The 27,952-nt window shown below is 41.4% G+C and overlaps 1 protein-coding gene and 1 long non-coding RNA gene across 4 annotated transcripts; one reads left to right on the top strand and one right to left on the bottom strand.

Annotated features, from left to right (window-relative positions):
- Positions 1–645: 645 nt before the first annotated feature.
- Positions 646–16,167, bottom strand: LOC121071484. Of its 2 annotated transcripts, none has more exons than XR_005820628.1 (3): positions 16,005–16,167; positions 7,729–7,902; positions 646–757 (listed from the first exon to the last, which is right to left on the bottom strand). It is a non-coding gene; the product is annotated as an uncharacterized LOC121071484 (long non-coding RNA). The 2 variants fall into 2 exon arrangements; XR_005820627.1 differs by lacking the exon at positions 16,005–16,167 and adding an exon at positions 11,400–11,565.
- On the top strand, positions 11,406–27,952 carry ELF5 (E74 like ETS transcription factor 5). 2 transcript variants are annotated; one of them, XM_040559755.1, is made up of 7 exons: positions 11,406–11,550; positions 15,525–15,651; positions 21,906–22,139; positions 23,775–23,825; positions 25,412–25,558; positions 26,607–26,802; positions 27,421–27,952. In XM_040559755.1, the coding sequence occupies exons 2-7, from the start codon at positions 15,528–15,530 to the stop codon at positions 27,515–27,517; spliced, it is 849 nt and encodes a 282-aa protein (XP_040415689.1). In that variant the 5' UTR covers positions 11,406–11,550; positions 15,525–15,527; the 3' UTR covers positions 27,518–27,952. The 2 variants fall into 2 exon arrangements, with proteins under 2 accessions (XP_040415689.1, XP_040415690.1); XM_040559756.1 differs by lacking the exon at positions 25,412–25,558.

Below are 27,952 nucleotides of genomic sequence, written 5' to 3'. Positions count from 1 at the left end.
TGGAGATTCCTCCAAAGAAATATTGTTCACAGGTTTACATGAAAAAGAAATAGCACAAATAATAGTGTGAACTACTGATTAAGCAAGAAGGATGAATGGTCCTTCTGGCTGTATAGCTTACGTTATTGGTCATTGCAAAAGTACTACCTGATATCAACTGTATCCTCATTCTGTAAGCTGTGTCTAACCTATAGGACCACTAATGCTGTTCTAACACAGACTCTGAGATGTCCCAAAGGGGAAATTGAAGTTTTGAAAACAGCACTGCAAACCCCCTCCAGCAAAGGTGAACAAAGGCACTTTTCTCATTTTCTGTGCACACACATAGAAGAGCAATTCCCCATTGTTCCCTGCGTCTGCCCTTCCTGGGCACCTCATCTGCAGCTCCCCCCTTCCAGAAATGTACGGAGACATATTACAAGCAAATGTTCTCAAAGCATGACAACTGATTACTATCTGACTTGGCCTTGGTACAGCCTGAGCGTGTTAGGACCCGACAGTATTTCAATATTGTAAATGGAGTTGGACATGAAGTGAGGACGTGCCTTCTAAGCTTCTTCACTAGAAGTTGGCTTGGGAGAGATCTGTAAGCCGACATAATGGAAAACTAATAGGAGTGGTAATAGGAGTGGCATACCATTCCTAGCTGAGGTCCATGTAAAAAGAAAAACAGCAATGGTTGCAGAAACTAACATGAGTTTTGTTAGCTCCCAGTTCAGCTCCCCGACTTTCTGGCTGACCTCTGACTGTCATTTGTCTATCAAGAAATGTAGAGGTGAATCAGTTAAGTGCGTGAAGTCAATGTGTATATGCTAAAGCATGTTAAAGTTTCAATTCGGTGCCCTCATATAGCCCTAAATCAGTGTAACTTAATCCTGAAGATTCAGTAAGATAATGATGTTTAACTTTCCTTTTGGCAAGAACAATCTAACCTACCCTAGATTTCAGTTCATTATCCATCATATTTTTGCAGAGCTGTAGTCACATAGTCTTGAATGCTGATCCCTTCAGATCTGTTAAACAAGTCCAGGTCAAATCTAATGACTAATTGGACATGAGATAGCCAAAAGTGTGATTGCTGTTGGCAGTCAGTGGAACAGCCCTGCCCTAGTGCTAGGGCATGACAGAGGATGCTGCACTGCTCTCATTTTTCGTGTGAATGAAAAACCTTTATCGTTTGTAGTAGTTGAAGTTTGAACAACACTTTTTACAGAACTGAAGGTGTTTGGGGCGTTTTGGCCACTTTCCAGGTGTCTGAAATAGTATGGCAATGGACTATTTGGGGAAGCTGAGGGACATTCTTTGTTGGTGTTTTTTAAGAAGAGGTTGAACAAAGAATTGTCAGGAGTTATCTAGATGTTGATTCTGCCTCAAAACAGAAGAATGGACTGGACTGGAGATTCCCAGGGTTTCTAGGCGGGTCTTGCTATGTCTTCTGTCACTTTTTTCTCTGCTTCCTCATTTCTGCACTCATACGGTTCCATTCCTGTTGTTCTCCACAAACTTGCTCCCTTGCTTGTTCTCTTTCTCTCCTCTTTGATCAGAAACATAGTTCCCAGGCTCCATTTTTAGTGCTGATGTGCCTCATTAGTGAGGAATGCTTCAGTGGCTGGGATAATTTGATTTTCTGAGTTCTCCCTCAGTCCTAAAATGCTTGATTATAAACCTTCGTTTCTTGTCCTAATCTTGCGTGGAGTTCTGTGTGCTAGTAAGTATATGCTATATTTCACAGAGCATCTAAGTCTCAGCAAAGCAATCCCTTAAATACATCACTTTAAAACAGCAAAGTATTTTAACAGAAGAAACTATAATAAGAGAAAAATACATTGATCAATTTTTAAACAACTTCTTTGAAACAGTTTTACATGGAAAAAAATGGTAACGTATGTTCCTGTGTTAATGCTGTAGGATAAAGAGCAAAAGGATGAGCACTGCTGAGCTTCCAGTGAGTGTGGGATGCTTTATAAAAATATAAACTAATGGTTTTCTTGAAGAACAACAGAAATATGCTACTGATATAGAAACATCATTTTTTAAATCATGGATTTGCTTGACATCAAAATTCATTGCCCAACACCTAAGCTAAGGCAAGGACTGGCTCCCCTGATGCTTTTGCAAAATCCTGAGCAGCACCACAGTGATAATCTTTCCAGGATGTTTCCCTGCTTGCAGAAGTGGCTGAAAAGCCACTGACCTACCTGCTCATTGTAAATTGGAGCACCTAAACTCAGCATATTAACACTTCCTCTGATCCATTTCCTGTCATGCACAGAAAACTTTGCAGCATGCCCCTGCTGAAGTCATTCCTCCATCGCTCACTAACCCAACATTTACAGATTTTCCACCAAGTTCCCCTAAGTTCAGATATGAATATAGACCTCTAATGACGAAAGGAAGCCCAAATGCCCCCTCCCCAATGCCTCTTCACTGTCCATCCAGATAATGCACATATACTTCTGGGACGTGTGAAGGGTTAAAGATTATTCTTCATCCACAACAACGTGCCATTTATCCCCTAATCCTTCATGCTTAATTCCTGAAATGTCAAAAGCATTGTTTGAGCCAACAACACTGGCAGCATTAAGCTTTCTTTTCTGCGCAGAGTGCCTGAGAAACAACAGACAAAAGTTTTCATTTCTTTCTGGAAGCCGCCTAGTTAAGGGTTAGTTTCATCTGGCTGTGGCACTGATAGCTTACAAGGTCATTTGAAGGAGAAACTCAACATAGTGAAGCACTGAAACAGGCTCAAGTGATCTCTGCAAATATCGAGGGAAACACACTGCACTTCTGTACACCAGGACATACTGCTACTCCTATTTTCAGGATTAAACTGAAGCGAAAGTTCAAATGTTTGTATTTATCCAAATAAATACATGGCAAGACAAGAAGCCAAGCAGAGGTGTTCTTGTTGCTGGATGCTTTCTTTGGTCCCTGGGCTCTACTTCAAGCCCAAAGGACCTCAGTAGTCTGCTGAGCTTCCAGGCCATAGTCTGAAAGGACTCTTGAAGCAATGCTTTCTTCCAAGGAACTAGCGTGCAATATGAGTGGTATAGCAGTTTAGAAAGAATAAATTCCCCCGATTACAAGAGGCCTACCTATCTGACCCACCATCTAGAAAAGATAATTTGGCCAGGAGTAACATTGCTCTGTTGCTGTTCATAGAAGAGCCTTTGTACTTGTAAGAGTGAATTTGTCCTTCCCATACACAGAAAAGGGTTCATTTAGCTGGAACTGTGAACAGCTCTTTGGCTGAGAGATGCCCATCTTTCTGGTTGCTAAAATACGTGTGCTGCCTTTGCAGGCAGTGGCAAAGGCACGCACAGGTGTGTAGCAATTAAGAGGTTACTTTACTGTGCTTTTCAGTTTCAAGGATTAAGAAACAGGCTCAAACACTTTTTGAAGTTTCATCTTTCATTGAATCCCTTAATCCCTCCAAGCTTGGCACCATTTCTCACTCATTTGTTTATATTTTAATCTAAAGTTTCTCGCTTGAGAACTACATTGACCTTTTGTCTAAACCCGAGGCTGTGAGTGATGGTGCAGCTGGGATTTTTGTTACAGCTTTTCCAGATGCTTCTCACGACTTGGGGGGAGAGCAGGGAGCCTGCACACGAGCACTGCGTGAGGCTGGTCACATCCATGGCTGCTGATTTTAGCTTTGCAAGTTGTGTCACTGGACCTGAATGCTCATGAGCCAACAGACAAAGCAGTCATAGAAAGTGAAGGATGTGACACTGAGGGATCAATACCTGAGCAAATGTCATCAATCCTTGTGGGTTAGATAACCGTTATGTTTTAAAGAGATACTAATTAGAACTATTAAAATATGTAAACATTTATACCGGGCTAGCAAAGGGCTAGATCTCATGTTTCACCCATTCCCATTCAACAAAAGCTTATCTTTTTGGTTCACTACAGGCATGTGAGAGAGAAAACTGATTTGCACAAACAGCAAGCATGGGGAGGAGACACAGCTCAAAACACCTCTGTGATCCACAGGCAAATGGCGCTCTCAGACCAGCCTAACCCGTAAGTTACTGATGTCTTGCCTCATCAGCTCCTAAGGGAGCAGCAAAGATGTCTCTGGCCCTCTGTCACCACCACCACCCACCACCCCACCCCGAGCAGCACAGTGAAGTTGGTGGCTGGCTGTGTCCCCCACTGTGTATTTGCTGGGGATGACAGAAAGACCCTTGCACGTCCCACCAGAGGCTCTGATGCCCTGGAGTCTGCAGCATGAACCCAGAGGCTACGCGTGCAGCACAATGTGCCCTGGCAGCCTGCTGTTGGGATGGAAGCCCACTGCCACGCTGCGTCCTCATTAAGGCTGTGTCAGTGTCCACTCAGGCCCGGCTTAAAGTGTTTCATTTGGTGCATAAAGAAATAAAATATTTCATTGGTACATGAAATGTTCATTAGTACTTTACGTACATTTCATTTGGTACAAAATTCTTAGAGGCTCTGTTCCTCTCTTGACTTAGGTGAGGAGTAATGCAAAACTAGACTGAAATACACAGGGGAGGAAAAGGTTCAGCTTCCTTGCTGCTACTTTAATAGGATATTGCATTCTTCGAGATGTGTCTTAAGAATGAGGATGACCATCAGTGATCCCTAAAAGGGAACATGTTCCACAGCAGGGCTGGCTGTGGAATTTGCTGCTGCAGGAGGTTATCGTGGGGCAAATGGGGCAGCTGGGCTTCAACAACTGCAGCAGCGTGAGTAACCATGGCAGTTATGCAAAGAAGGGCAGCAATAAATGTTTTTGAACCTCATGGCTCATAGCATCAGCTGATGACTTGTGAGAGTCAAGAGGGGAATTTTTTTCCCAACTCTCAGAATTGGCTGGGTGCTTTCTGCAGGGCTTCCCCTTCCCAAGATATATTTACTGCCCTTCCCTCTGCTTTGTTCTGGCTCAGTAGATTCAGGATAAGAGATGTGATCTCTTCCAGGCTCTGCTTTGTGCCAGGGTAGTTAGCATACAACATTTCCCTGTACTTTCCCATAAAGACTAATAATAATTTGATCATATAGCACCTTTCACTCAGAAGTTTCACAAAGTGACTACCACAAAATCCCACAGTTGTCATGCCAAAATAGAACACAGACTCACAGATTTTACTCAAAAGATATCCAAAATCCTCATTTCTAACAGCTGTATTTTTCAGCCACAAAAACACCAGGTTCCACGCTCAATCCTTACCCTCACTAGGGCCCACAGGGTCACCCTTCCTCACCCACCATGCTGGAGGCACCCAAACCCACCAACATCTCCAGAACTTGCCTATCAGCCAAGCTGACCTCAGGGCAAACTGCCTTTCAGTCCTGTGGTGCTGGGACTAGGACACAAGATGCAGGATCTGCCACTGAAATTCTGCCTCTGCCTAAGGACCCTATGTCTGTTATTGCTTATGAGACAGCCATGCTGTAGCTCACTGTTCTTTTAATCAGTCTAATTGAGAGGATTTCAAACTGCATGGACTAATTCATTAATTCATTAAGCTGCAATAATTCCCTGGGCCAAAGCATGAGGAGGATTGCTTTACAGTCCTACAATTAAGGCACTGACCTTAAATAAAGAAAGGGGACAACTCAAGCTTATAAAGCTTAAGATTCTACAAGATGTGAAGACGTGCAACTTTTTACACTTACCTAAAGCACCACGTTAATGAATGTGGCCCTTCTAGGCTCTGTCAATAGGAAAGGAAATTTGTGCCTGTCTTAAAAATTATTAAATATGTTGTCTGAGGACACAGATTTTTTAAAACAAGGAATCTACTGTGTATGTGCATGCCTTCACAACAACCTTCCTTAGTGTCCCACAGTTTTCAGTCAGAGAGGTGAAAATTTTTTTCAGAGGACACAAAATGAGGAATGTATATACGTGACTGTTCCTAGATCAGAATAAATTTGAGATCCTGAGGTAGGATGGCTTTCAGATAAGTCTAGACATCTCCTGTATAGACCTCTACATGAACGTTGGCCACCTAGACCTCCAAGAGAAATAGGCACTTTTATTTCACCTTGTAGAGGTTTTATGGACCTTGTTAACAAATGAAAGGTATTTAAGAAGGATGATCATTTTTATAGCACTGAATTGAGCTCTACTACTGTTTTCCAACCCCTAAGCTGTCTCAGACTGATCTATACCATTGTTCCCTAACCCCTCCAAGTCTGTAGGGGAATTCCCATCATATTTTAAAGGTCAAAGACACACCCTTGATTTTTCTTCCCTTTAAAAAACAGCAGAAGGTTGTGTAAGTGTGTGACCCTCAATTCTGTGGACATGAGAGAAATGTCTCTCTCTCTACCTGACATTCCTTAGCAGGGATTCTGTTGTTAGATGGAGCAGCTGCCCACTTATAGCATCTAAAACTGGAAGGTGGCTAATGTATTTAGAATGGGGGCTAAAAGGAGAAATGTTTCATCATCCTGGTGAGCTGAGATCAGTCCATGGTCCTGCTTCCTTTCTGTCAAGCAAGAGGGGCCAAAGCAGAAGAGAAAGGAACAACTTCTCCCATGGTGTGGAAAATCCCATTTCTTGAGTCACGAAGTGCACAAAGACATTTCTTCATTAAAGTGAATCCAGCACAGCAGTCATTGCTACAGAGAAGTCAAAATCATGCTGCTGAACTGTCTGGAAAACCAATGTTTCTGTTCTGGCCTGTCTTCAGCTATGAACCTGTCACCAGTTCTAAACTTAAAGGCCCAGGTGCTGCCTAGTCTTCACCACCAAGTCTCTAGTCAGGCTTTGTTTTTCTCAATATTTATTTATGCCACCAGTTTTGATTCTAACGTTGAAAACATTCAACTATGGCTTCTCACAAAAAATCTTTTAGAGCAGAAAATGTGCAGAACGTGAATTTTTAACATACAGCAATCATCCCAGCTAATGCCAAGGAGATTGTTAGAGCTTCCATCATTCTCCAACCCTACCCTGTTTGGTGAAGATCTCTAGGATACAAGGGAATGGTATGTCAGAGGAAATGCTGGAAACTTGGGGTGTTCTGCAGCTTTGTTTAAAGATGTTACTAACTGTATCATCACTAATAGACTCGTCTGTCTCTAGTCAGTAGTACTGGCTCAGGGATTACATAGACAAGAACATGGAAAATTGGTACCTTTTTAGGAGACTGTGAAAACTTGCTGGAGATCAGCATATGCTATAAAACCAACCAAAACCTGGATAACTAACTGTTCATGCCTCTGGTCAATGCTGAGAACCACGGTGTTATCAGAAATGAGATAGTCTGGGCATATCTACCTATGGTCTGATCACATTTTGGTTGCAGTGCTGCAGAAGGTAAACACACTGAATCACTGTCAGGAATCAGCAGATCATGGCAGGAATACATTGAGGCTTGGAGTAGGTTTAGAAACACAGGAATGTGAAAAAATCTAAAATTCTGGGTTTTTTTGTTTGTTTGTTTGTTTTCCCCTATTGATCTGATCATCAGGCTCTAGCTCCTTAGGGAGCTGTATACTGAACTAGTGCAAGTTAGTCTCTTTTGCACGTGACTGTGCACATAATCAGTGGCTGGCTCTTTCTCTGAATTGCCCTCCCCATGGGTGGCCATGGAACAGATTCACAGAGTCATGTCAACTGTCTGAACACCACATCTGTGGCAGCCTAGGTGCCTAAGAAATTCAATACACAATCACATCACAGCAATATCCCAGTAATATTAAAATCTACTTGCATACCTAGATTCTTTGAACATTGTTACTTACCCTCACTGCAAACGTCAGGGCGGGATCCCTGACGGCGGCTCATGGTGGGGTTGCACACTTGAGGAGGCAGTGATGCAATATTTATTTAATGTATTTCATGCATGTTGCTAAACCTCCAGATGTTTGTTTCTCTTACAGTTCTTCAGAAGTATGTCAGAATCTGTGAGGGCATCTCTGTGAGAGACAAAAAGCTTTAATTAATATAGTCAGTCCATCACTGAGTTAAATAGGATTTTTTTTCCAATAAAAGTATTTCCAGATAGATATCTCAGAAACTTCTGCATATTCTTGGAAAATTGGCATGATTCTTGTTTGGAGGATCTACATATGCAGGGATAAAGATGTGATACAGTGTGTTCATAACATCCTCTGCTGTGACTGGGCAGCTGACATTGACTTGTTTGGTGTTGGTCGGTTCTGAATGGAGGAAACAAAGTTAATCATAGGGGTTTTTTTTTGCTGGTGTAGCTGGAAGAAAAAAAATTATTTTCATGTACTGTAAGTATTATCCCTTTAAAAGAGCCCTCCAAGCTGTTCCAAGAAATCTCATCCATTGTGTTAACTGTAAATGTGCATTTAATGCCTATCTTTCATTTTAGAGACTGGTTGTGTGATTTTTTTTCTAATGTACTCTCTGTTATATTGTCACTTAACCTTAATGTTGCCTCTCTTTTAAAAATGCTGATAGAAGCCTTTTCTCTTACCTTGCTCATTTTGATGTCTGCTATGGAAAAAGACACTCAGATTAGTTTTGTATCAGGATGAAAGAAACCATGAAGTCATTATGGTCTCAGATATGCTGAGTAGAGCTGATAAGGGCCTTTTCACTGATATTTGGTATCTCATTGGTACTTGGATGTTTCCGTTGACATTTTGACTGGAAGTCTGAAGGAAAAACTGATGAAGGGAAGGCTTTCTTTGCTACAGGCAATGCAGACCTCACTGGGATGGGCTGTGGTGCCTGGGAGATGTATGACCCAAGGTGCACAAAATTAGACCATGCTAACGTAGAGATGTGTTCATTGCACCCTCCGTTATGGCAGGGCAGCTGGTCCTATGTTGTTTGGTGTTCATTATTTCAGAGTGGAAGAAACAGAGTTATTCAAGGTTATGCTGCCATAGCTGAAAGAAAAAACTAGGTTAGTATTTACGGTTAGCATTATCATTCTTGTTTCACCCGCACACTTTCCAGACCATCTAATATAAGTCAAAGTCTCCGTGGAGTCACTCAGATGATTGCAAGAGATAAAAAATAATAATGGGCCATAAACTGAGGGAATATCAGGCGAACCCAGCTTAATAGACTGTGAACAAAGTTCATTGTAGCCAGTGGAAATCTAAGCTGCATTTGGATCAGAAACATCTCACTGTGGAAATCTTTAGTGTCCGTTTGCACTTGTCAGCAATACTTCTCTGATCAGTCTGCAAAGCTCTGTGAGTGGCACTTTTATTAAAAATTGTGAAAGATGGTGTCATGGACTAATCCAATAATAACTTCTTCCTGCTACTCTCAGGAGCCCAGTCAATCTTATTTAAACCTGCAAAGTCTTTGTTCATGTGCTGAGTGCCCAGGCTCAGGCAGTTCAGTGCAAGACAAAGTACACAGCACGGACCAGTGCTGCCTTGAGAATTCAGCAGTGCAGAGACAAGTATGCCTTCACAACAGCATCAAGAGAGAAGTCTTTTTCTACACCCTTGCAAACTGAGTTGATTTTAATTATTTTATTTTTGTTGAAGGGAAAGAGAAGTAAAATAATCTTTTCTTTTTTTTTGTGGCTCTTTTCTTTGGGATATACTAATCATACTGTGTTTACACAGCCTTTCAGATCTCTTTGTTATTTGACACAGTAAATATCACTCCTTCTTTATAGGGCTATTGATGTTTATAAGGTTAGCAAGAATTTCCTGTCAGGATGAACTCAAAGTCTGTATTCTGCTGTATCAATGCAAAAGCCACACTGCAGGAACCCAGACCATTGCTCTGGACAAACTGATTAGCTATGGCACAACCTCATTTATTTGGCTTTACACATGTGGTGGGCTGGGTTTCTGAAAAGATCTGCTTGTGATGGAGCTGTCACAGTACATAAGCATCTTCCCCACTGGAAGAAGCAAATTTGAGCATTTGGCCATTTTTAAAGAAATGTGGAGGAAGATGGAAGAAAGGTGAGAAGGAAATAAATTTAAAAAAAAAAATGGCGAGAGATAAATAATCTAGTCAGCTAAAAAAAAAAAAAAAAAAAAAAAAAAAGCAGGAGAAGAAAATAAGCAAGAAGAAAAGAGCAGGGCCCCATGAGAGCCCTCAGACCAAGCCCCAGTGATGTTCCTGTGTAGCTGAAGTCAAGCATGCCAGTACATCGTGCTGCCCTGACCTGGCTGGCCGGGACACTGCCTTTGGGTGGCCGCCACCAGCCCCACCAGCAGTGTGTCCTGGTATGCCATACCCCTCTGCACTGGGGAGATGCAGCGTGACGCTCTCTCTGAGTCACTTCTGCCTGCCTTCACACATGCAACAGCGCTGCCTTGCACCAGGGCCACCTCTCCGTAGGGCCACAGCGCGCAGCTCCCTTCCCTCGCAGCAAGACATGCGCAGGAGCAGCAGCATGAAGCTGGGGAGGCTCCCTGACACCACAGTAATGGGGCAAGTAAGTGCCTTTGCTTGGAGCAGGAGCATAAAAGACAAGCAGAAGACTAAACCAAAGGGATCCTGGGAGCTAATGCCACAGTATTTGTCTCATTTAATGTCTCCCCCTCTCCTCCCTGAATGAGGATTCTAGCTGAGGAGTTTCTGAAGACAGGAAAACCTTAGTCAAATGCCCACCTAAAACATAAAAGAAAAGGTATTTTCAGTATTAGAAATAGCACCTGTCAGAAGAACTGAGGTGTCATACTTGCCTAAATCTTTAACTCAAGCTGTTTACGAAGGCATCCTCAAGAGACTACTAATTAACGTGGAGCTCAGGGGCACAAAAATATTTTGATCTAGGCTGACCAAAGCTCTTCCTCATTTATATTTAAAAGAAGTGTCCTTTTATATTAGATGTGCTCATTTTATTTTCCAATTCATTCTCTCCACTGTCAGTGTCTCTGATCTGTTGCTTCTAATAATGCCAAGCATCCTCCTCATGAAAATTCAAATCACTTTGCAGTCATTTAAGACCTAAAGGTAGCTGCACCTCGGCTAGAGCCCAGTAGGTTTTCGTGGATCTCAGAGGCACTGTGAGATGTACCAGGCAGAGATGTTGCTTGGCATCAGGTGAACAACGTCCTTCCTCTAACACTGTCAATGGTTTGCTCCATGATTTTAAGCCAGCCTCTTTGCTGCATCCTGGTCCTTGTCAGAAGTAAATGGTGATGATGCCACTTCCCCAGGCTTTGAGATCTCTGAGCATAATGCAATAGTCCTTCCTACATGCTAAGGATGTAAAAGAAAGAGTGAAAGAGTCTCCTCAGTTCAAGTAGTTACACACACCAGGTTTGCTTAAGGTGGTCCAAGAGTCAGACTTACATAAATCAACACTAGAGAAGCAGAAAAAAACAATACAGAATAAAGGTAAACTTTCTGCACTTCAGAATGTTTCTTTCTCCCCCATTCTCTGGGTTGTGTTATACTATATATTATCACTGTCATCAAAAGGGGTGTGTATAAGAACTTGAAAAACCAAACAAACCTGTCTGTAAGGTGTTCCGTATATCACAGTCCTGCAGGTGGCTTTATTTCCAAAGTGCCGGGCTGTGCTGCTGTTAAAGCCTCCTGCTCCCCCTTGCTCCCAAGACCTTCTGGATTTAGCTGCTGCATCAGGAGTAAGCGCCTGCCTACAAGTAAGCTCCATTTCTTTATTGAAGTCTCTGTTTTCAAAAGGGCTGTCAGCTGCCAAGGTGGTTTTGCTGTGATGATTTATCAGGCACCCAACTGATGTACTGCCTGCCATTCCTATTTGTGTATCACCTGTTTTCTCAATGATAAACAATTGACTTTGGTTTAATGAATTAATAGAGGAGACATGCATGAACCCCAACAAATGCTTTTTAATAAATTAACGATCCAGACCTGTCTCATTAAACCAAAAGAGAATGTTTGTAATGTGACAGCTAATTAATTGCTTCTTCCAACCAGGCACCAGCTGGAGCAAAACCAATTTTGTAAAGCCCTCCTGTTGTTTAAACAGACTGCCTCTTCCCCTTTCTGTGTCCCAAAAGTGTATTTAAGCAGATACGTATGTGTGTACATAAGCAGCACCAGCTAATAGTGAAATACTATTTGACGTGACCCACACCAATATCCTGTTTGCATAAATATTTAAAAAGAGATTACCTTTGCTAATGATATTAAGAATTAACATTATTTTCTGGAACATTCATAGCTCTATATAGGAGTAACAGTACAAACTGCATATGGGTAACAGGATTTTTCCTTCCTAAATGGCTTTTGCTGCCTGTCACAGCATGTGGTCTAGCCTGTAGGTGGGACATGGCACTGACAGCTTTGCACCACACTTGTGAGTCCAGGTCCAGTCCTCAGCAGGGACTGAGGCTGCCCATCCACTTCACAAAATTAGTTTTCCAGTTTGGACAAACAGGTTTTCTTCACAGTAAAGTATGAAACCAAGCATGTGCTGAGTTCTGAACTTTCCCAGATCCAGTGGCTTTGGCTCTGTTTCAGATTCCCCTTCACTTGTAATAGTTCATCCATCTTCCCAAGTATCATTTACCTTGTGCAAATCGACTTTCCACCTCGGAAAAAATCACCATGAAAATTCACAAGCAAGGCACTAAATCTACTAAACTGTCATTACCATTTGGACAGTAATAATGCAAATACTAATAACTTCATCCTTTTCTAGCTAAATCTTACCCAGATGGAGAAATGATTATAGCCTTGCAATGTAACATATTATTTTATCTAAGCCTTCACTATTTCCAACTATTTTTTTTTCCACTAAAAGCAATAGCCTAAAAAAGTCAAAGTCAAATGAGAAATGATTTGTACCACAGAGAATGTGTTGAATTCACCTTCCTCTCACATTTTTTCACTTCAGTTTCAAGCAAAAGTAACTCTTAAACTTGGGAAACTGTCAGAAAGAAATTATTTTTTGCTGACAAGCAGTAGAAATAAACAGTGAAATTCTGTCCTTGATGAATATGAGGGGAAAACTGTCTTGAGTAGGACTGGGATTTCACTCCAGACATTTCTCTGTGTGAAACCTTATTTGTGGGCAGGCAGGTATGGAGAGTTGTGGAGATGCTTTGAACTGGTTATCTTGGCAATCATTTTTAAAACACGTCTCACCAATTATCTGCAGGGATATTCTATTCACTTCTCCAAAACTGCAGTTGGCTTTCGGGGGTTTATTTCTGCCTACTCAGTTGGTACTGGGGTATATTCACAGCCGGCTGCTCATTGTGCTGCCTGGGGGGTGACAGTTGCAGGGAAACAGGGTATGCTGGCTGCCAAGGGCATGGTTGGGAAGATCATTGTCACTACACGTGTCCTGGAGGTCTCTACCTTTTGCTGCAGTGCCAGACCGGGATCATTGACTGCACAGATGTAGGTACGTCTCTGGCAACGTCCAGAATTACAGAAGTGGGCTATCAGTCACTTGTAGTTCTCCCTCCCTTCTTCGCCGTTCTGTTTCTATCCAGCTCTTCTGCGTGTGTCTGTCCTGCCACCCCTTGGTGAGGAATGAGAGGTGAAATTCTTCTGTTGAAGTTTGTGAAAAAAATTTGCATTGATTTCAAGAGAATCAGAATTGATTTTCTGCTGTGTCAAACACTAATTTCCTTTTGCACAGGTAGTAAGCATGAATAGCTGTCAAATCCCTTGTTTTACAGAGACACTTGTGTCAATACACTGGCACCACAGTACAGAATGCTTGGCTTCTTTCTACCAGACACTGTGAATTTTGGAATTCTGGGTATCGTTAGCCAGCATCATCTCATGCCAGTAATGGAATTAAGCATAAACGCAACTGAAGAAAAAAGTTAAATAAGCACTTTGTGCTTCTTTTCTTTTGGATTATATTCTGCAGCAATTCAGAATGCCACTGTTTTGACTTTCTAAATTATTTGTGAACAGATATGACATTGGGAACCTTTCTCTGTGTGGGCCAGTAACTCAAATGAATAAAAAAAACATATCATAAACTCTAATATTAAATTCTGGCAATCCTGCTACACCTGAGACAGGACATGGTAGACTCATATGGATCGCTTTGCATGAATTCGGCAAAATTCCATATTGCTCACTGAATATATGGGGTTCATCCAAAAGCACAATTATAAATATATACATACATATATATATGTATGTGTATATATATATATGCAGGAGCTATTCCACACTAAATCCTTTGGCAGAGATGCACAGAGGAGAGACTCTTTGGATACATTCACTAAAATGATTAATGGTTTTAATCCTCATACATTCTATTCATAATGATATGATTAAGTGGAAATGTAATGTTTTTGAAATACTACTTTGCCCTACATCTAAATTCCTGTATATCAAAAGATTTCAGAAGCCTCCTAAATGTTTCCACATTCCATATCTCATCAGTACATCACATACATTATGATAGGACTTATCTTTCAATTCTGTAATTTATCTGTGAATACTTTTGAATCCTTCACATTTTCTCACTATATGCAGCTATTTGGACATCTTTGGATTTGGGGTTGATCTCTAAGACTATATTATCCTATTAACTAGCTCAGGTGTCTTACTGCTAGAAATTACCCAAGCTGGAATTAGTTATGAAAGGCAGAAGCAGCTTAGGTCTGAAGAAAAGAGCCAAACTGGCTTGAGCAGTTTTGTCTGAACTCTGAAAGGCAAGAGCCAAAATCAGGTCCATTTATGTATTCACAGCAGCTAGTCCATGGAACAATTCCTGTCTCTCCCAGAAAAGAAACTAGGACATAAAGTGCTGTGGATTTAAATTCCACTTCATTCTTTCCTTCACATCTCTCAAACGATCACCATTTCTACTAAGCTGTATATGAGGTAGTCCAGGGTTTTTGGTATCATGAGTCTCAGCCACGAAGAACAGCAAAATGCATATGTGTGTACTTGCATGTATATATGTGATACATGCATAAAGGAGGGGAGTGGACCACAAATTCTCTTCTTCTGTACCAACTTTAGTTCATGTCATAGATAATGCTTTTTTTCATCTCTTTCACTGAAATATAACCAGTTCTCTGTTACTTTACTCTGCAGTTGTCTCACTTTTGGTGCAAGAATCATCTTCCCTGAAGCGTGCAACCTCTGAAATAGTTTCCCAATTTTCCACATAAATTTTCAGTTTCTAATCTTCTTTGAAAGTGCATTTCTTTCTCAGACCTTGTTAATCTCCTCACACTCTACACTGGCTGACATTTGTGGCAGTGTCTTATGGACACAGGGAGCATCCTTACGGCTGGAATGATGTTTTTCATCATGGGGCACTGTATAGAGACTTGCTCAAATATTTTTACCACTGATCTCATTAAATCATAATGTTAATCATAATCTTATTTTATGGTTTATCCTTCACTCCCTAGGAATGTGTGATTCCAATCATCTTTACTGTAAAACTACCTATGGTGTGTTTGTCAGCTGCATTGCTCTTAAATTTCTTAGCTCCTTTAACTGCAGGTTTCAGAAGGTAATCATTAGCTTTGGTTGAAGTTTACCTGATGGTGGCCAATGGTACATCACAGATCTATATATCCACAACAAGGAAATAATGCCTGTCAACACATAAAGTAGGTTCTTAATACTATCTTTTCATCTTCAACTAATGTATTAATATCTCAAGGTGATGCTGGATTCAGTAACCCACAGCACGTTTCTGTCAAACACAATGGTTTGTGATCCCCTGATGTCTTGGACAGAGTTATTTGGGACAACTGAAGATGGCTATCCCACCTGTGATCATCAGACAGGTATGTAGACAGACTCCAGTTGAAAAGAATGTGCAATATCAAAAATTTATGGCTGGTTTGAATTTAATTTAGTTCAATTCTAATCATGTAGCAAACAGGCTGAGCCCACTATTATACCCTTTCTTTTTTCTAGTCTGACTAACCTAAAGCTTATAACTAGCCATGCAAGATAAAGGAATAACATTAACCAGTAGCAGTTTTAGTTCTACAGTGCTTTGTGTTTCAGTGATGTTTTCCCCTCTTGTGGCAAGGTGATACACATAATGCAACCAGGAACTCCCAAAGGACAGTTTGGTGCATTAACTGGGGCAGGGAAGTATGGGCTATGCATAGAGAACTATGCAGTTCTCTACCTGTGCATTTGGAAAGCCCGTTCTGCTCCAGGCCACGCATCTCACATGGGCATCCCAGCTGTCCGAAGGAACTCATTCCAAACCTTCTCCCTTTGAAACAGTTGCTTTAAACTCCTAAACAGTGCTGATACTCTTCTCTGCACTCAGGCTAAATCATTCAACAGGCTCTGGAAAGAAAGGTAGCACAACCCAGTCACGTTACTGAGCCAAACTTGTGGCTAAGGAAGATTTATGGTTTTATGCAGTATTTTTCTCTTACAAAGCTATTTTTGTCCTTTTAAATGAGAACACTGTTGGTCTTAAGGAAAAGTCCTTTCCTGCCAAGGCACAGTTGGAGTAATAAAGAAAAAACTTTCCACATGGCTTCTCCTGGTGCTAATCCATGACCATTGAGGACTTAGTGTTTTGCTTCAATATTGCTGAATTTGTCCATTCAATGTTTGTGTGACGTATGAGGTAGAACATAAATCTTGCTTCAACTAAATGTCTGTATTCAAAGCCCTGCAGAAATTGAATTTTTATTCAAATATATAGAGAGATAGAGAGTTTTAATATTAGTTTTCATTCCAATTTAGAATGCAATTCTAAAGTACATTTGAAATGACAAAAGTCACAGAAAGTATTCTGTTTAAAATTTAAATTGCATTTCAAAGTACCTCATGCAATTCAATTTACTTTTGGATCAGTCACAATAATTCTTCTTATTTTGCCTTGATTTTTACTTTAGATTTGCCTGCTATTGCATCCTCTTTCTCTTTTTCTTTTTTTTTTTTCAACAACAAAACAAAACAAAAAAAAAACTGAAATTGAAATAATCCCAAGGGGAGTTCTCATACCAGCAGATCAGCATTTGCCAAGGGCAAAGCAGCTCTTCAGAGTCATTTTGACAACTTCCAGTGTTCCTGCTGTGTGATCCCTGGTTATCAGTGCAAGCTCTGTGACTCTGCAGCTGCTCAGCTCAGCATTCACGCAGGTGAACAGCAGTGCAGTGTGCGTACCCTGCAGTTGTGTTAAACCAAGCTCCACCTGGAGCTAAGCGCAAAGCTTCCTCAGCTCTAAGATGCAGCGTCCTGTGCAGCAATCAGGTCAGGCTCCCTCTTGCTAAGCAAAGCTGAGCTGGGGAGATAATTAGCCTTTGCTGACCATGGTAAAAGCTACATTTCCTTCTCCGCATGTTTGTTATTGCTCAATTTTTGACGTTTTTAGGCTTTCCATACACTCTTGATGCTTACAATAATTTCTTTCCTGTACCAAATTTCAGCCGACCTTGTAGAACCTGTGAGCCCTCTTATGTTTTCCTTCGTTTCTTCCACAGCAGCCAGGGAGCACACTGAACATGTCTAATACACAGAAATAAAACCACTCCCGCAGTGCCACCAGCTTTGCCCAGGCAGTCCTAGGGCAGCCAGAGAAGGACGTAGGTCAGCACAACGCTCAGCCCGCACTGCCTTCTCATCACAGTAACAGGCTGAAGGACTGGGATCCATGCGTCTCTTGAAAACCTGCTTTGTACTCACTAGAAGCAAAGTATAAGGTCAAGTTTAAACACATTCCACATGGAAATATGTTATTAATGTACAGAACTATGTATAAACCACATATATATTTGGATAAAAGGGATGGCAAGTCTGCCTCGAGAGTCAGATGAAGATCACTGATTTACAGCCTATAGCTGGGCTCAGCTCCTGTGCTAAGCAGGACACTAGTATTTTTATGTACAAGCCTAAATTAATATATGTACAAGTCCAAGTAAAATATTTTCTCTGAAAATGTGAAAATGTTCCTGCAAACCCGAGCAGAGAGAGGACCCTGGCTTAGTGGGACCTTCGGTCTGGGACAGGCAGCCATCCTCATGTTCCCAGGAGGAGAACTGCAGGGTCAGTCACCCTTTACACATCCCACATTGGTCATTTTAGTGTTTTCATTTTCTGGCAAGCAGGACATATCAGGATTTGTATTTTAGGGGGCATCTTTTTTGTTTTATACAAAGTGGAGGAAGCTAAAATCTGTGACACTAAAATATTGTGTAATTTTCATTTCTTTTCTTCATTTTCCAGCACTTAAGTGCTGGAAATTAATATAGAAATATCAATATAGGGAAAATAATATATAAATAATATATAAAATGTACAGAAATTCTGTCTCCAAAAATTAAAACAAGTCTAAATGAAATATACCTTTTCCAACTGACAACAAGGTGGGCCAAAATGTATAGGAGTGATCTGTCTGCCTTATATTACAAATGGGCTATATATAAACTGGCTGTGATGCATCCACCCAGTTTTGTTATGGCTAAAAGCAGTATTTCCCCACTGTAAGCACACACATGACATCGGCTTGTATATGCCATGCAGAGATCAGTGCATCCCAGGACAACTGGGGCAGCTGTCTTTTACTTGGCCTGTGCTCCTGAACCTGCCTGAGACTTCGTGCCTTCCCCAGCTTTGCTTGTCACCACCGATAAATAGCAGGAGGCTCATTTTCGCAGTGCAGCCTCAGTGGGGCACATGAACGAAGCCCACGAACTGAAGTTGCAGCCCAGGGAGATAATGTCTGCAAATGCCATTCCCCAGAAGCTGTTACTGGCCAGCACAATGGGGTTCCAATATTCAGGTTTAAGGAGAACCATGGTAAAATAGCCAATATAATGGAATGGGCAGTGGAAATCACCTCAAAATGGTGTAAAGGGCAAGGTGTGAATCCCAGGCTCTCTTCTTCACCATCCTCCTTCCAGGTACCCTCCTTTAGGTAAGCTCCTGGCAGGCCCCTGCCACCGAGGGAGCTACCTGTCCCCTCCTCTCCTGCTGGAGGGCTTTCCCCTTGCGCTTTTGCACGGTGGTATGAAATTCTACCTGTCCCTTTCTTTTTCACTAAAAGAAAACCTGAAAATCTCTCAGAGAGGTTTTGTCTTTGGCTGACCTTTTCTTCCAGCAGGGTGTTCGAAGTGGCACGGTACCTTGGTCACGTCCATCGCCAAGCAGGGGAAGCTCCCCTGAATGCTTAGCTCAGATGTAAGAACCAAAAGGCAAGAGCACATGCAAATAGGACAGCTTGGTGTCAGCACGTTTTGAATGCTCATCATATACATTAGTGCTTCATAGAGCCCTGGAATATTCCAAAAAATATCTGAGCCTTCCCAAAGCCAAAGCAAACAAGGAAATGAGACCAGATGAGTGCTGCTCCATGAAAGAAACATGCTGTGGCATTTATATTGCCAGAAAAGCTGATGTTTATCACAGTCACGTCAAAGTTTCAAGACCAATGACCAAAATATTTCAAGATTATTCAGTCTACCTGTGGAATGGCACAATAAACAGTCGTGCTTTTCTGTCATGATATGATTCTATGAAAAGAAGAGCCATCAAACACTTGCAGACAGACAGACAGTGCCGTCACCTTGTCATTCGGCTGCTTATTGCAGACAAATGCAGCAAAAGGGTCTGGGATCGCTCGCTGCCGCAGCTCACGGCTCAGCCTGGGAAACCCAGGGCTGGATTCACGCCCATTCCCACAGCGAGGCCCCTCCGCAGCCCGCTCTGCCTAGCTGGGGACCTGGTGGTGCTCCAGGTTTCCTAAGGGGGCTGGAGGCTGTTGGCACAGGATTAAAAAAAAAAAAAAAAAAAAAAGTCTACCTGGTCCAGAAAGGGATCGATTCAGCCTTCTGCTTCTCTTGAGCAGCCTCTACAGTTGGGATTCTTGTAGAGCTCAAGCTTGATTTTGAAGTGATTTTTTTTTTTTTTTTTTTTTTTGCTGGCAGAAGCCCTGTGAGCCTGGTGTTTCCAGCACTCCCATTCTCCCCCAAGGAAGCCTCCAGCCTCTGACACAGCCAGGTGTGTGCACTCCGCAGGGCTCGGAGGAGCTGATCCAATGTCAAGCTCACCAGATTTCCCTTTTAAATAAGGAGCTGAATAAAATCTCAGATTCAAATATCCTCGAGCGATGGGGCCCAAAAGCCAGACCCAGATCTTCTGCCCACCTCTTTGCTTTACCGGGATGTCACAGTAGCATCTCAGGGTTTAAAACACAGCACTCAGGATTACATTAATTCTGTATGTGCATACAGATGAAGATATTTATAGCATGGGAATGATTCATGAAAGCAACCACAAATTCCCCTATAAACTTTTAGGACTTATAATTAGAAGTATTAATTATTTTACAGAAGCCCACGTAGGATGCAAGATCCATATTTCAGTTATTCTGTCACAATTTCAAACCCTTTGAATTAATTTCACTGTGGAAACTCTTCCAGCCTATTTGCATCACTTTGCACTCTGAACTGGTTGTCTAGACAAATGACAGGTACAATCCACCTTGCTTGCAGTGCTATCATAACCTAATTTGAATTACGATGTCATACAAGCAGTGCCTAGAATCAAAAGTTCAGGATTCATTTGAAAATGAATTAATGAAAAAAGGATGGCTAGACTAAGAAATCGTGAAATATAAGTCCAGAATAAGATGCTATGAGAGGTAAAAATAAACTAAACTATTTCTGCTTCCATTGTACTACTTTCATTCACATGATATTTGATTGCTCTCCTGCTGTTATTTACTGTTCTGTAACAAGGCTACTTCAAGAGCATATGAAATAATACAGATAATATATTCAAAATCAATTTAGAGCCCCTAAATTGATAGGCTCTGAAATCAATAATCTCTCAAAGCTGGTGTTCCTGCAACTGATTAAGAATCTCACCTGAGAGAAATTGCTAGCCATCCTTAAAAGCTTTAAAATAAGAGAAGCAAACAGAATAATGAATGAATGAAAATAAAGACTCCAAGATGTGCACCTGAAATCTGTTCTCCCAAACTTTATCTCAGTGGATACAGAACGGACACAGTCTTGCCCTTGCCTATATTTCTAGTCACCTGAAAAAGGTAGAAGCATCTGACAGGAGGAAATTGTAAGCTCAGACCTTTGCATGTAATAGTCTAGCTCCCAGAGAGAAAAAAAAAATGTTTTTTACAGACTGCCCATCACTACATGCCCAGCTACTTCAATAATACAAGCCTGTGTTTTTATTTGTAGAGAAAAAAGTGTGAGTCACAGATTATGCTTGTTAGCTGCAGCATAGGGGTTTATCACACCAGACCAAGATTTTACATCAGGAATACTTAAGATAAGTTGTTCTAGAAAAAAAAAAAAAAAAGTGTATCGTAAATACATACATATTTCTACACGTTCGCCTGGTACCTGCATTGCTGAGGAGAGATACCTGCTAATTTAATTGGCAAAGTAGCTGCAGGTTTCAATTCCCTGGCAATTTTACTGAGAAGCTCTTTCACGCTTCCCCTTACCTGTCAGAAACGTTTCTCCAGTGGAAGGCGTGTTAAGAGTAATGCATTTTTCAGTTTCTAACCTAACAAAAAGTATTCCCTACTGCAACATTAACAACATCATTTTAGATTAAAGGAGTGAAGGAACTTGCTGGAATTATGAGAAAAGCAAGCAACAAATGAATGGCATTTACCTATCTGCCATGGAGCACAGTCGGTTGTCATCGAAGGAGAGTACCTCAACACCTGAGACAAAAGGTTAGCTCAGTCTAGGAATGCATCACTCATTTTTATCACACACTGCCAAGTTCTCACAAATTCTGTACTCTGACCTTTTCATACTTTTAATTGCTTTTTTAAAAGGTGTGTTATCTTTCTTTGTACGTGTAAACAGTTTCTCTCAATATGCCTGACAATTAATAACAATATTTGTGTGACAACAGGAGACAGTAAAATGCACAAGGCAGGTCCTGATGTTTTCTGAAGGAATAGGGAAGGAAGTCTGCAGTCAGAAGACAAGAAGGAAGAGGGATCAGTTTTGCCTGAAACATGCTTACTAAAATGAAGTGCACAATGAGCTTTGCATTGCAATGTTCCCCTTTCTTGCCAAATATGTTGCAGATTCTGATTCTTTCTGGACATCCATCCACCCGGAGTACTGGAGTAAGCACAACGTCTGTGAGTGGTTGCAGTTTTGCTGTGACCAGTACAAACTAGATGCCAACTGCATTTCCTTTTCCCATTTTAATATCAACGGCTTACAGCTGTGCAACATGACCCAGGAAGAGTTCCTGGATGCTGCAGGCATTTGTGGCGAATACTTGTATTTCATCTTACAGAATATCAGGACACACGGTTAGTGTTCCAGAAACCAAATGCAAAAGAAAAAGCATTGTATTTTTGTGTGAGTTTCATGCTAGCAGAAAATGTGGGATTCATAGCCTCCAGAACTGAAGGGTGGCAAAACAAAGGGCTGCTTAGGCGCCGTGCTGAGCTCAACCTGCACTGTCCTGGGAGGGGTTACATCCACACTGCATATAGAAAGACACAGTGCATATTTATTCCTGCAACCCAAAATACTGAAGGTTGCTCTGCTTCTCAGAAAGTAAGCAAGATTTGGCTTCTTGGGGTTATTTTGCCCAGAGAAGTTGTGGATCCTTGGAAATGTTCAAGGCCAGGCTGGATGGGGCTTTGAGCAGCCTGCTTTAGTGGGAGGTATCCCTGCCTGTGGCAGGGGGGTGGAACTGGGTGATCCTTGAGGTCCCTTCCAGCCCAAACCATTCTAAGATTTTATGCACTGCAAACCCACCTAGTTACTACTAGGCTCCACGATGCTCTTGAATACAAACAATTTTGCTGTTTTCAACCTTATCTTGGAAGATTTATCACTGCTTAAATGAATTTAAGTTCAAAAACTGTCTAAGCTATGGATGGTTTTGTCTAAGTGAAATAGAATTAAAACCTCTGCTGCAGGTACCCTTCCTCTACATACATTATTTTCCACAGGTTAATAAGTGGACGTGTCATGCCAGGGTACTTCTACCAGGGTTCAAGGAAGGAAATTCAGGAAGGAAATCTGCCCTGGCAGATGAGGCATTGAGGGGCATTTGCACAGCTTGGAGCCCTCAGGGGCTCAAGCCTGAGGCTGGGCAGAAGAAGATTATTAAATGCAGGAGATAAGGATGTCGTTAGAGGAATTAAAGAATACAGAGCTGGGAAGAAAAGCTCATTAAGAAAATTAACATTTTGTATTCAGTGCTGAGATTGAACAGTTGAGTGTAAATGAAGTACAACAGACTCTGCATTGCACGGGCACAAACGCCTGTGAGGAAAGGCACTACATGGCCCAGTAATGGGACTCTGCCGCAACATACTCTGGCCATGGAGCAAACTACACCTGCACAAGCAGGCTTAACTCTATCATCTTCCCAGTTTTGTGTGCCAGACTCCTCAACACAGATTAAGTTCCTTGAATGCAGATTTGTACGTGCTATGCACTTATTTATGGGCTGTGAATGTAATGACCCATTTACAAAGGCGACAGTGTCCTGCTAATGCAGACAAGTGCCAGCCCTGTAAAGATCTGATCGCCAGCAACAGAGATGATCTTTACTGAGGGGAAGGATGCAGGGAAGACTGCAGGAGAAGTTTTAAATGGACAAGGGGCTGAATGAGGAAGAACTGATCCAAGTGCAAGGAAGCTGCAAGTGAGCTTTGGAGATACGAGCAGAGACAGAGATGTGATGCAAATAGTATGAAAAAAAAAAAAAAGATGATAAAAATAGGCATAGGAAGACCAGTGGGAAAGACAAATCATTTTAGCAGCAGAGAAACTGAAAAATTATTTCATGGTTTTATAGTCTGTACTTTCTATAATTTTACTCTGAGCTATAATCACAAGCAATGGTGCAACTTGGCTTTAAATTTCAGTTCAGTCATTGATCTTCTGCAGAAAAGAACTGAGCACTGGATTATGTTTTTCCCTCACAGGCATATCCTTTTTCACTGATGTAGAAGAAACAAAGCCAACCAACAAGGACTGTAAGTAAACTTGCTTGTACACACTAAGCTCCATTCAACCGGAAACACGCGGTGTATTCAAAGATTAGCAATATTCAGCAGTTCAAGAGATTTCTAAAACTGAGAAAATCCAGGCCATTTATTCCTACTCAATGCCTTTCCTGAAACACTTGCAGCATGCAGAGAAGTAAATGGTAACAGATCCCAACATTTCTGAACTGGTATTTTCAAGGGAAGTAGGATCCCAGGAGCCTTTGATATTTCACTGAGGCTGCAAGCCATGCACCGAGCAGAGCAAAGCTGTTCTTCCGTGCACAGATTCCCAAAGGGCAGAAGCAAGGCTCCATTCGCATGAGAATACTGTGAATTTCTGAGGGAAGTGGCACAGTTGGCACAGTAACACACAGTCATAATTATGGATCCCGCTGGATCCTAACCACAGCCAAGCTGGCTGTCCATCTGCTGAGAAGGCAAACAGGTATGCTAGTAAGAAAATCAGGTGTCTGACTACCTCTAAGCACAGTCAGAATATTTTGTGATCACTCAGTTCTGACCATGACCTGCTTTAATAATTCCCAGTCAGCTCTGGGGAATTAGTGTTTCTGGCTGGATTTACTAGTGTTTCCCACTAGGATTTAGGCAACGTTGGATGCTCCATCAGCGAAACCCTTGAGCCAGTAAAAGAATACTGAGCATGCTCACTGACACGAAAGACTCCAGTGAAAAGCAGCAGTCAGAAAAAATATACTCCAGGAAAACTTCTTACAAATTCTAGCTGATGCTCTTTTGGGTCACCAGCAGATTCTGAATAAGCTATGAAACCTTCATAGCTAAAAGCATAACTCTTTCAGTTTCAGATAGTCTCGCATGTACTTAGATGGTTTGCTTCCACCTTTCAATGCATACTATTGTTGGACATGCAGCAAAATGGACTCCAGGTAGACAGCTCTTAGAAACATAAGAAGATAGTAACAACATAAAACTGTGTTTCTTCTTCACAAAAGTTCCCCTATTTTGGTACTTTTAGCCCACTACTATTTATCCAGTGAAATAAATTTGTGAACTTTCATAGGGTTTCACTGATCACCCTTCTCACTAGATGTGTACTCAACAGACAGATATTTTTACAGCCATAGTCTGCATATTACTGTTCTTAGCAGACTTTGATAATCCTTCCAGTTCGGGTCAATCAATATCCTCTTCTAGTTGTTCTCTCATCACTACAGTGTTGAGACAGACACTTCTGAAGTGTTGATTCAAGTGCTGATCACCTGTGCAAGTATATTGGCAAATATCATAATCCTCTACTAAGTGGTTTTGACCTCTCAGAACCATCACACGGCACGAAGCCATGAAATCTTCAGACTGCACATCACAGGGAACAGCCTTCATCCGTGCACACCAGGCACCCAATTCCATAAGCCTACAGAATCCAAGCATTTTGAATATAGCACTGACAAAAATTTCATGTGTGTTGTTGTGCTGCAAGCCATCCGGTTGCATTAATTATTCACCTGGATTTACCCTTGTGCTAGAGCTTTATTAAAGAGATAAAGTTAATAGCTCCCATACCCACTTTGACTTAATGTTGCGTGACATTTGAATAGGTGACCTTTTGACCAAGTTGCCACCAGACTCAGGAGTTCCTTCTTCACTTCTCACGTTATTCTGCAGTTCAGTCCCAGCGCGTGATAAGGCATGCGTGAGGGCAGGTGGCATCAACGGCCAGGAATGTCACAGTCATGGTAGAACAAGTAAGTACATATCAGAAAGTCAAAACAGGAATTAAGATTGCACAGGCCACATTGCTCTAAATCTCCAGCTCCATGTGGTTATCAAAAGAAACTTTAATGATACCACAAATAAATAGAATTTCACTGAGGTTTGGCTTTCAAGTACTGCCAGCTCTCATGATTTTATCATGAGGCTTGAGGTACTTGGCATTTTTCTTAAAGCCACATCTCTTTTTCTGTTTGTATTTCTAGCCATCTCAGTTGCAGAATGACTGGAGAACGTAAACTGAAAATAACCTAAAGGTTCTAAACACAGAAAACCAAATAAGAGACCTCAGATATTATTATAACTTCCATTATTCTTCTATTACTCCCAGGACTTTGGAGGGGCAGACTCATGGTTTTTAAAAGCTCAGGGTCTGTGTTGGGATTCGGCGTTCATTTAACTCCCGGTACCTTGATTAGCTACCACCCAACCAATCTGAAGTTAAGGCAATAGTTACATATAACAGCTATGCCTACTGATTTAGTAGAGTCCCTTTATTTATGGTATATCTGATGCCCAAAGAAGCCTCTGAATCGAGTTGAAGCAATATAGAGAAGAATCCATCAACGCTGGGAAACGCTGCAACTCCTCATACTATCATCTCATTTTTAGTCAACCCAATGTTTTTTACTATCTTTCATTTCAAACACTTCACATTAACTTGAAAAGTGCTTTAAAAGCATCAAGTTAAATACTGTGTTGAAGCTGTCAATGATGAGTGGAACAGAACCAATGAATGACAACTTAAACTGTGCAAGACAATAAAATTCCTGGAGTAGAAGACAGATACTAGCACAATAGGCATTTGAAAAGCCCTGATTTATTTTTACCTGGAGCAAGTAATGTGAATCCACTGACAGAGAGGCAATGCACTAAAATTTCCAAAGTTATATTCTGGTAAATGCAACCAGACAATGAGATTGACTACCTGGTGACAGAGTGTACTGTAAATATAATTCTGTCTTAGTACTTTGGCATGAGTAAGAAAAAATCTACTAAATAGCTGTCTTCTTCCTGTTCCAGACCTGCAGAGTTCTCATTTGTGGGAATTTGTAAGAGACCTTCTCCTTTCTCCTGAAGAAAATGGAGGCATTCTGGAATGGGAGGACAGGGGACAAGGCATTTTTCGGGTTGTTAAATCAGAAGCTCTTGCAAAGATGTGGGGACAAAGGAAGAAAAATGATAGAATGACATATGAAAAATTGAGCCGAGCTCTCCGGTGAGTTAACAGGTGGAAGGGCCCCTCACTTCAGTTGACTTCTACCTCGGCATCCATTTCTCATAACTATCCTGAAAACTCTGGTTGGGCGAATGGGGGTTGGTTACTTTCTTCCTGGTTATTCTATACGTCAGAGATAGCACCCAGTTTCCTTTATTTCTAAATAGGATCACAGGGCTAAATTTAAACTAGTACAGAGTTGTAACTCTGTCGATAGCAGTGAAGCTATCACACTTTAACTCAGCTGAGAATTTAGATTACATTTGCAAAATGACCCCACAAAATGACATTACAAAATGACCCATCTTGCTCTACCAGTAACATCAGCTGTTTCTTCCGAACTGTGGTAATCTTAGGTAAAAATACAGCCAACCAACCAAAGAAAACACTTCTTTGTATTCCTTCTATTTTTCAAAGAGTGGAAGGTATAATCCAAAGCACCTGGGAAAGCTATTGCCCTCTAAAGTCACAAAATAGCCATTTAACAGAAATAAAGACTGGAAAGAACACATTGACTCCTGTGCTGTTCTCTGACTATGAAGCCCACATAAAGAACTCCTGTAATCTGAGTTCTACTACTTTCTCCATTGCTTTTGTTTGCTTGTTTTTCCCCTGCAGATACTATTATAAAACGGGCATTTTAGAACGAGTGGACAGAAGGCTGGTATACAAGTTTGGGAAGAATGCCCATGGATGGCAGGAGAACAAGATATGAACTGCCCCGTGCTTCCACCTCAGCACAAGACATCACAGCCTGAATAGTCCAGCTGCAATGGACACCTGAGAGAGAAGTTGTCCTCTCCCTCTCTCCCCTCTGCCTGTCTGACGAATTCATTGCAGTCTGCTTCAAGAGACAGGCTACAGCAACATAAAGAGCACTTGAATTTTGGAGTCGACCTCCCCTCCGTGCTTTCTGCCAAGCACTGTCTCCTAGTAAGCCTTTAGGAATATCTTTACTGCTGCTCAAGTGACCTGCCTGTCTCCCTGTCTCAACCAGTATGATCACTGACCAGTATGAAATTCCTTGCCATCCTGCTAACATTTAAAGGAGACTCTTTATGGATATCTCCCAGTTAGTTTACTACATTTCTGAAGAATATAAAAAAGTTTCTCTTTCATTTGATAAAAATACTCTTCTAATCCATTCCAC

This window comes from Cygnus olor, chromosome 5, assembly GCF_009769625.2.
Source record: "Cygnus olor isolate bCygOlo1 chromosome 5, bCygOlo1.pri.v2, whole genome shotgun sequence".
NCBI classification, from domain to species: domain Eukaryota; kingdom Metazoa; phylum Chordata; class Aves; order Anseriformes; family Anatidae; genus Cygnus; species Cygnus olor.
This window is presented reverse-complemented; position numbering and strand designations above follow the sequence as displayed.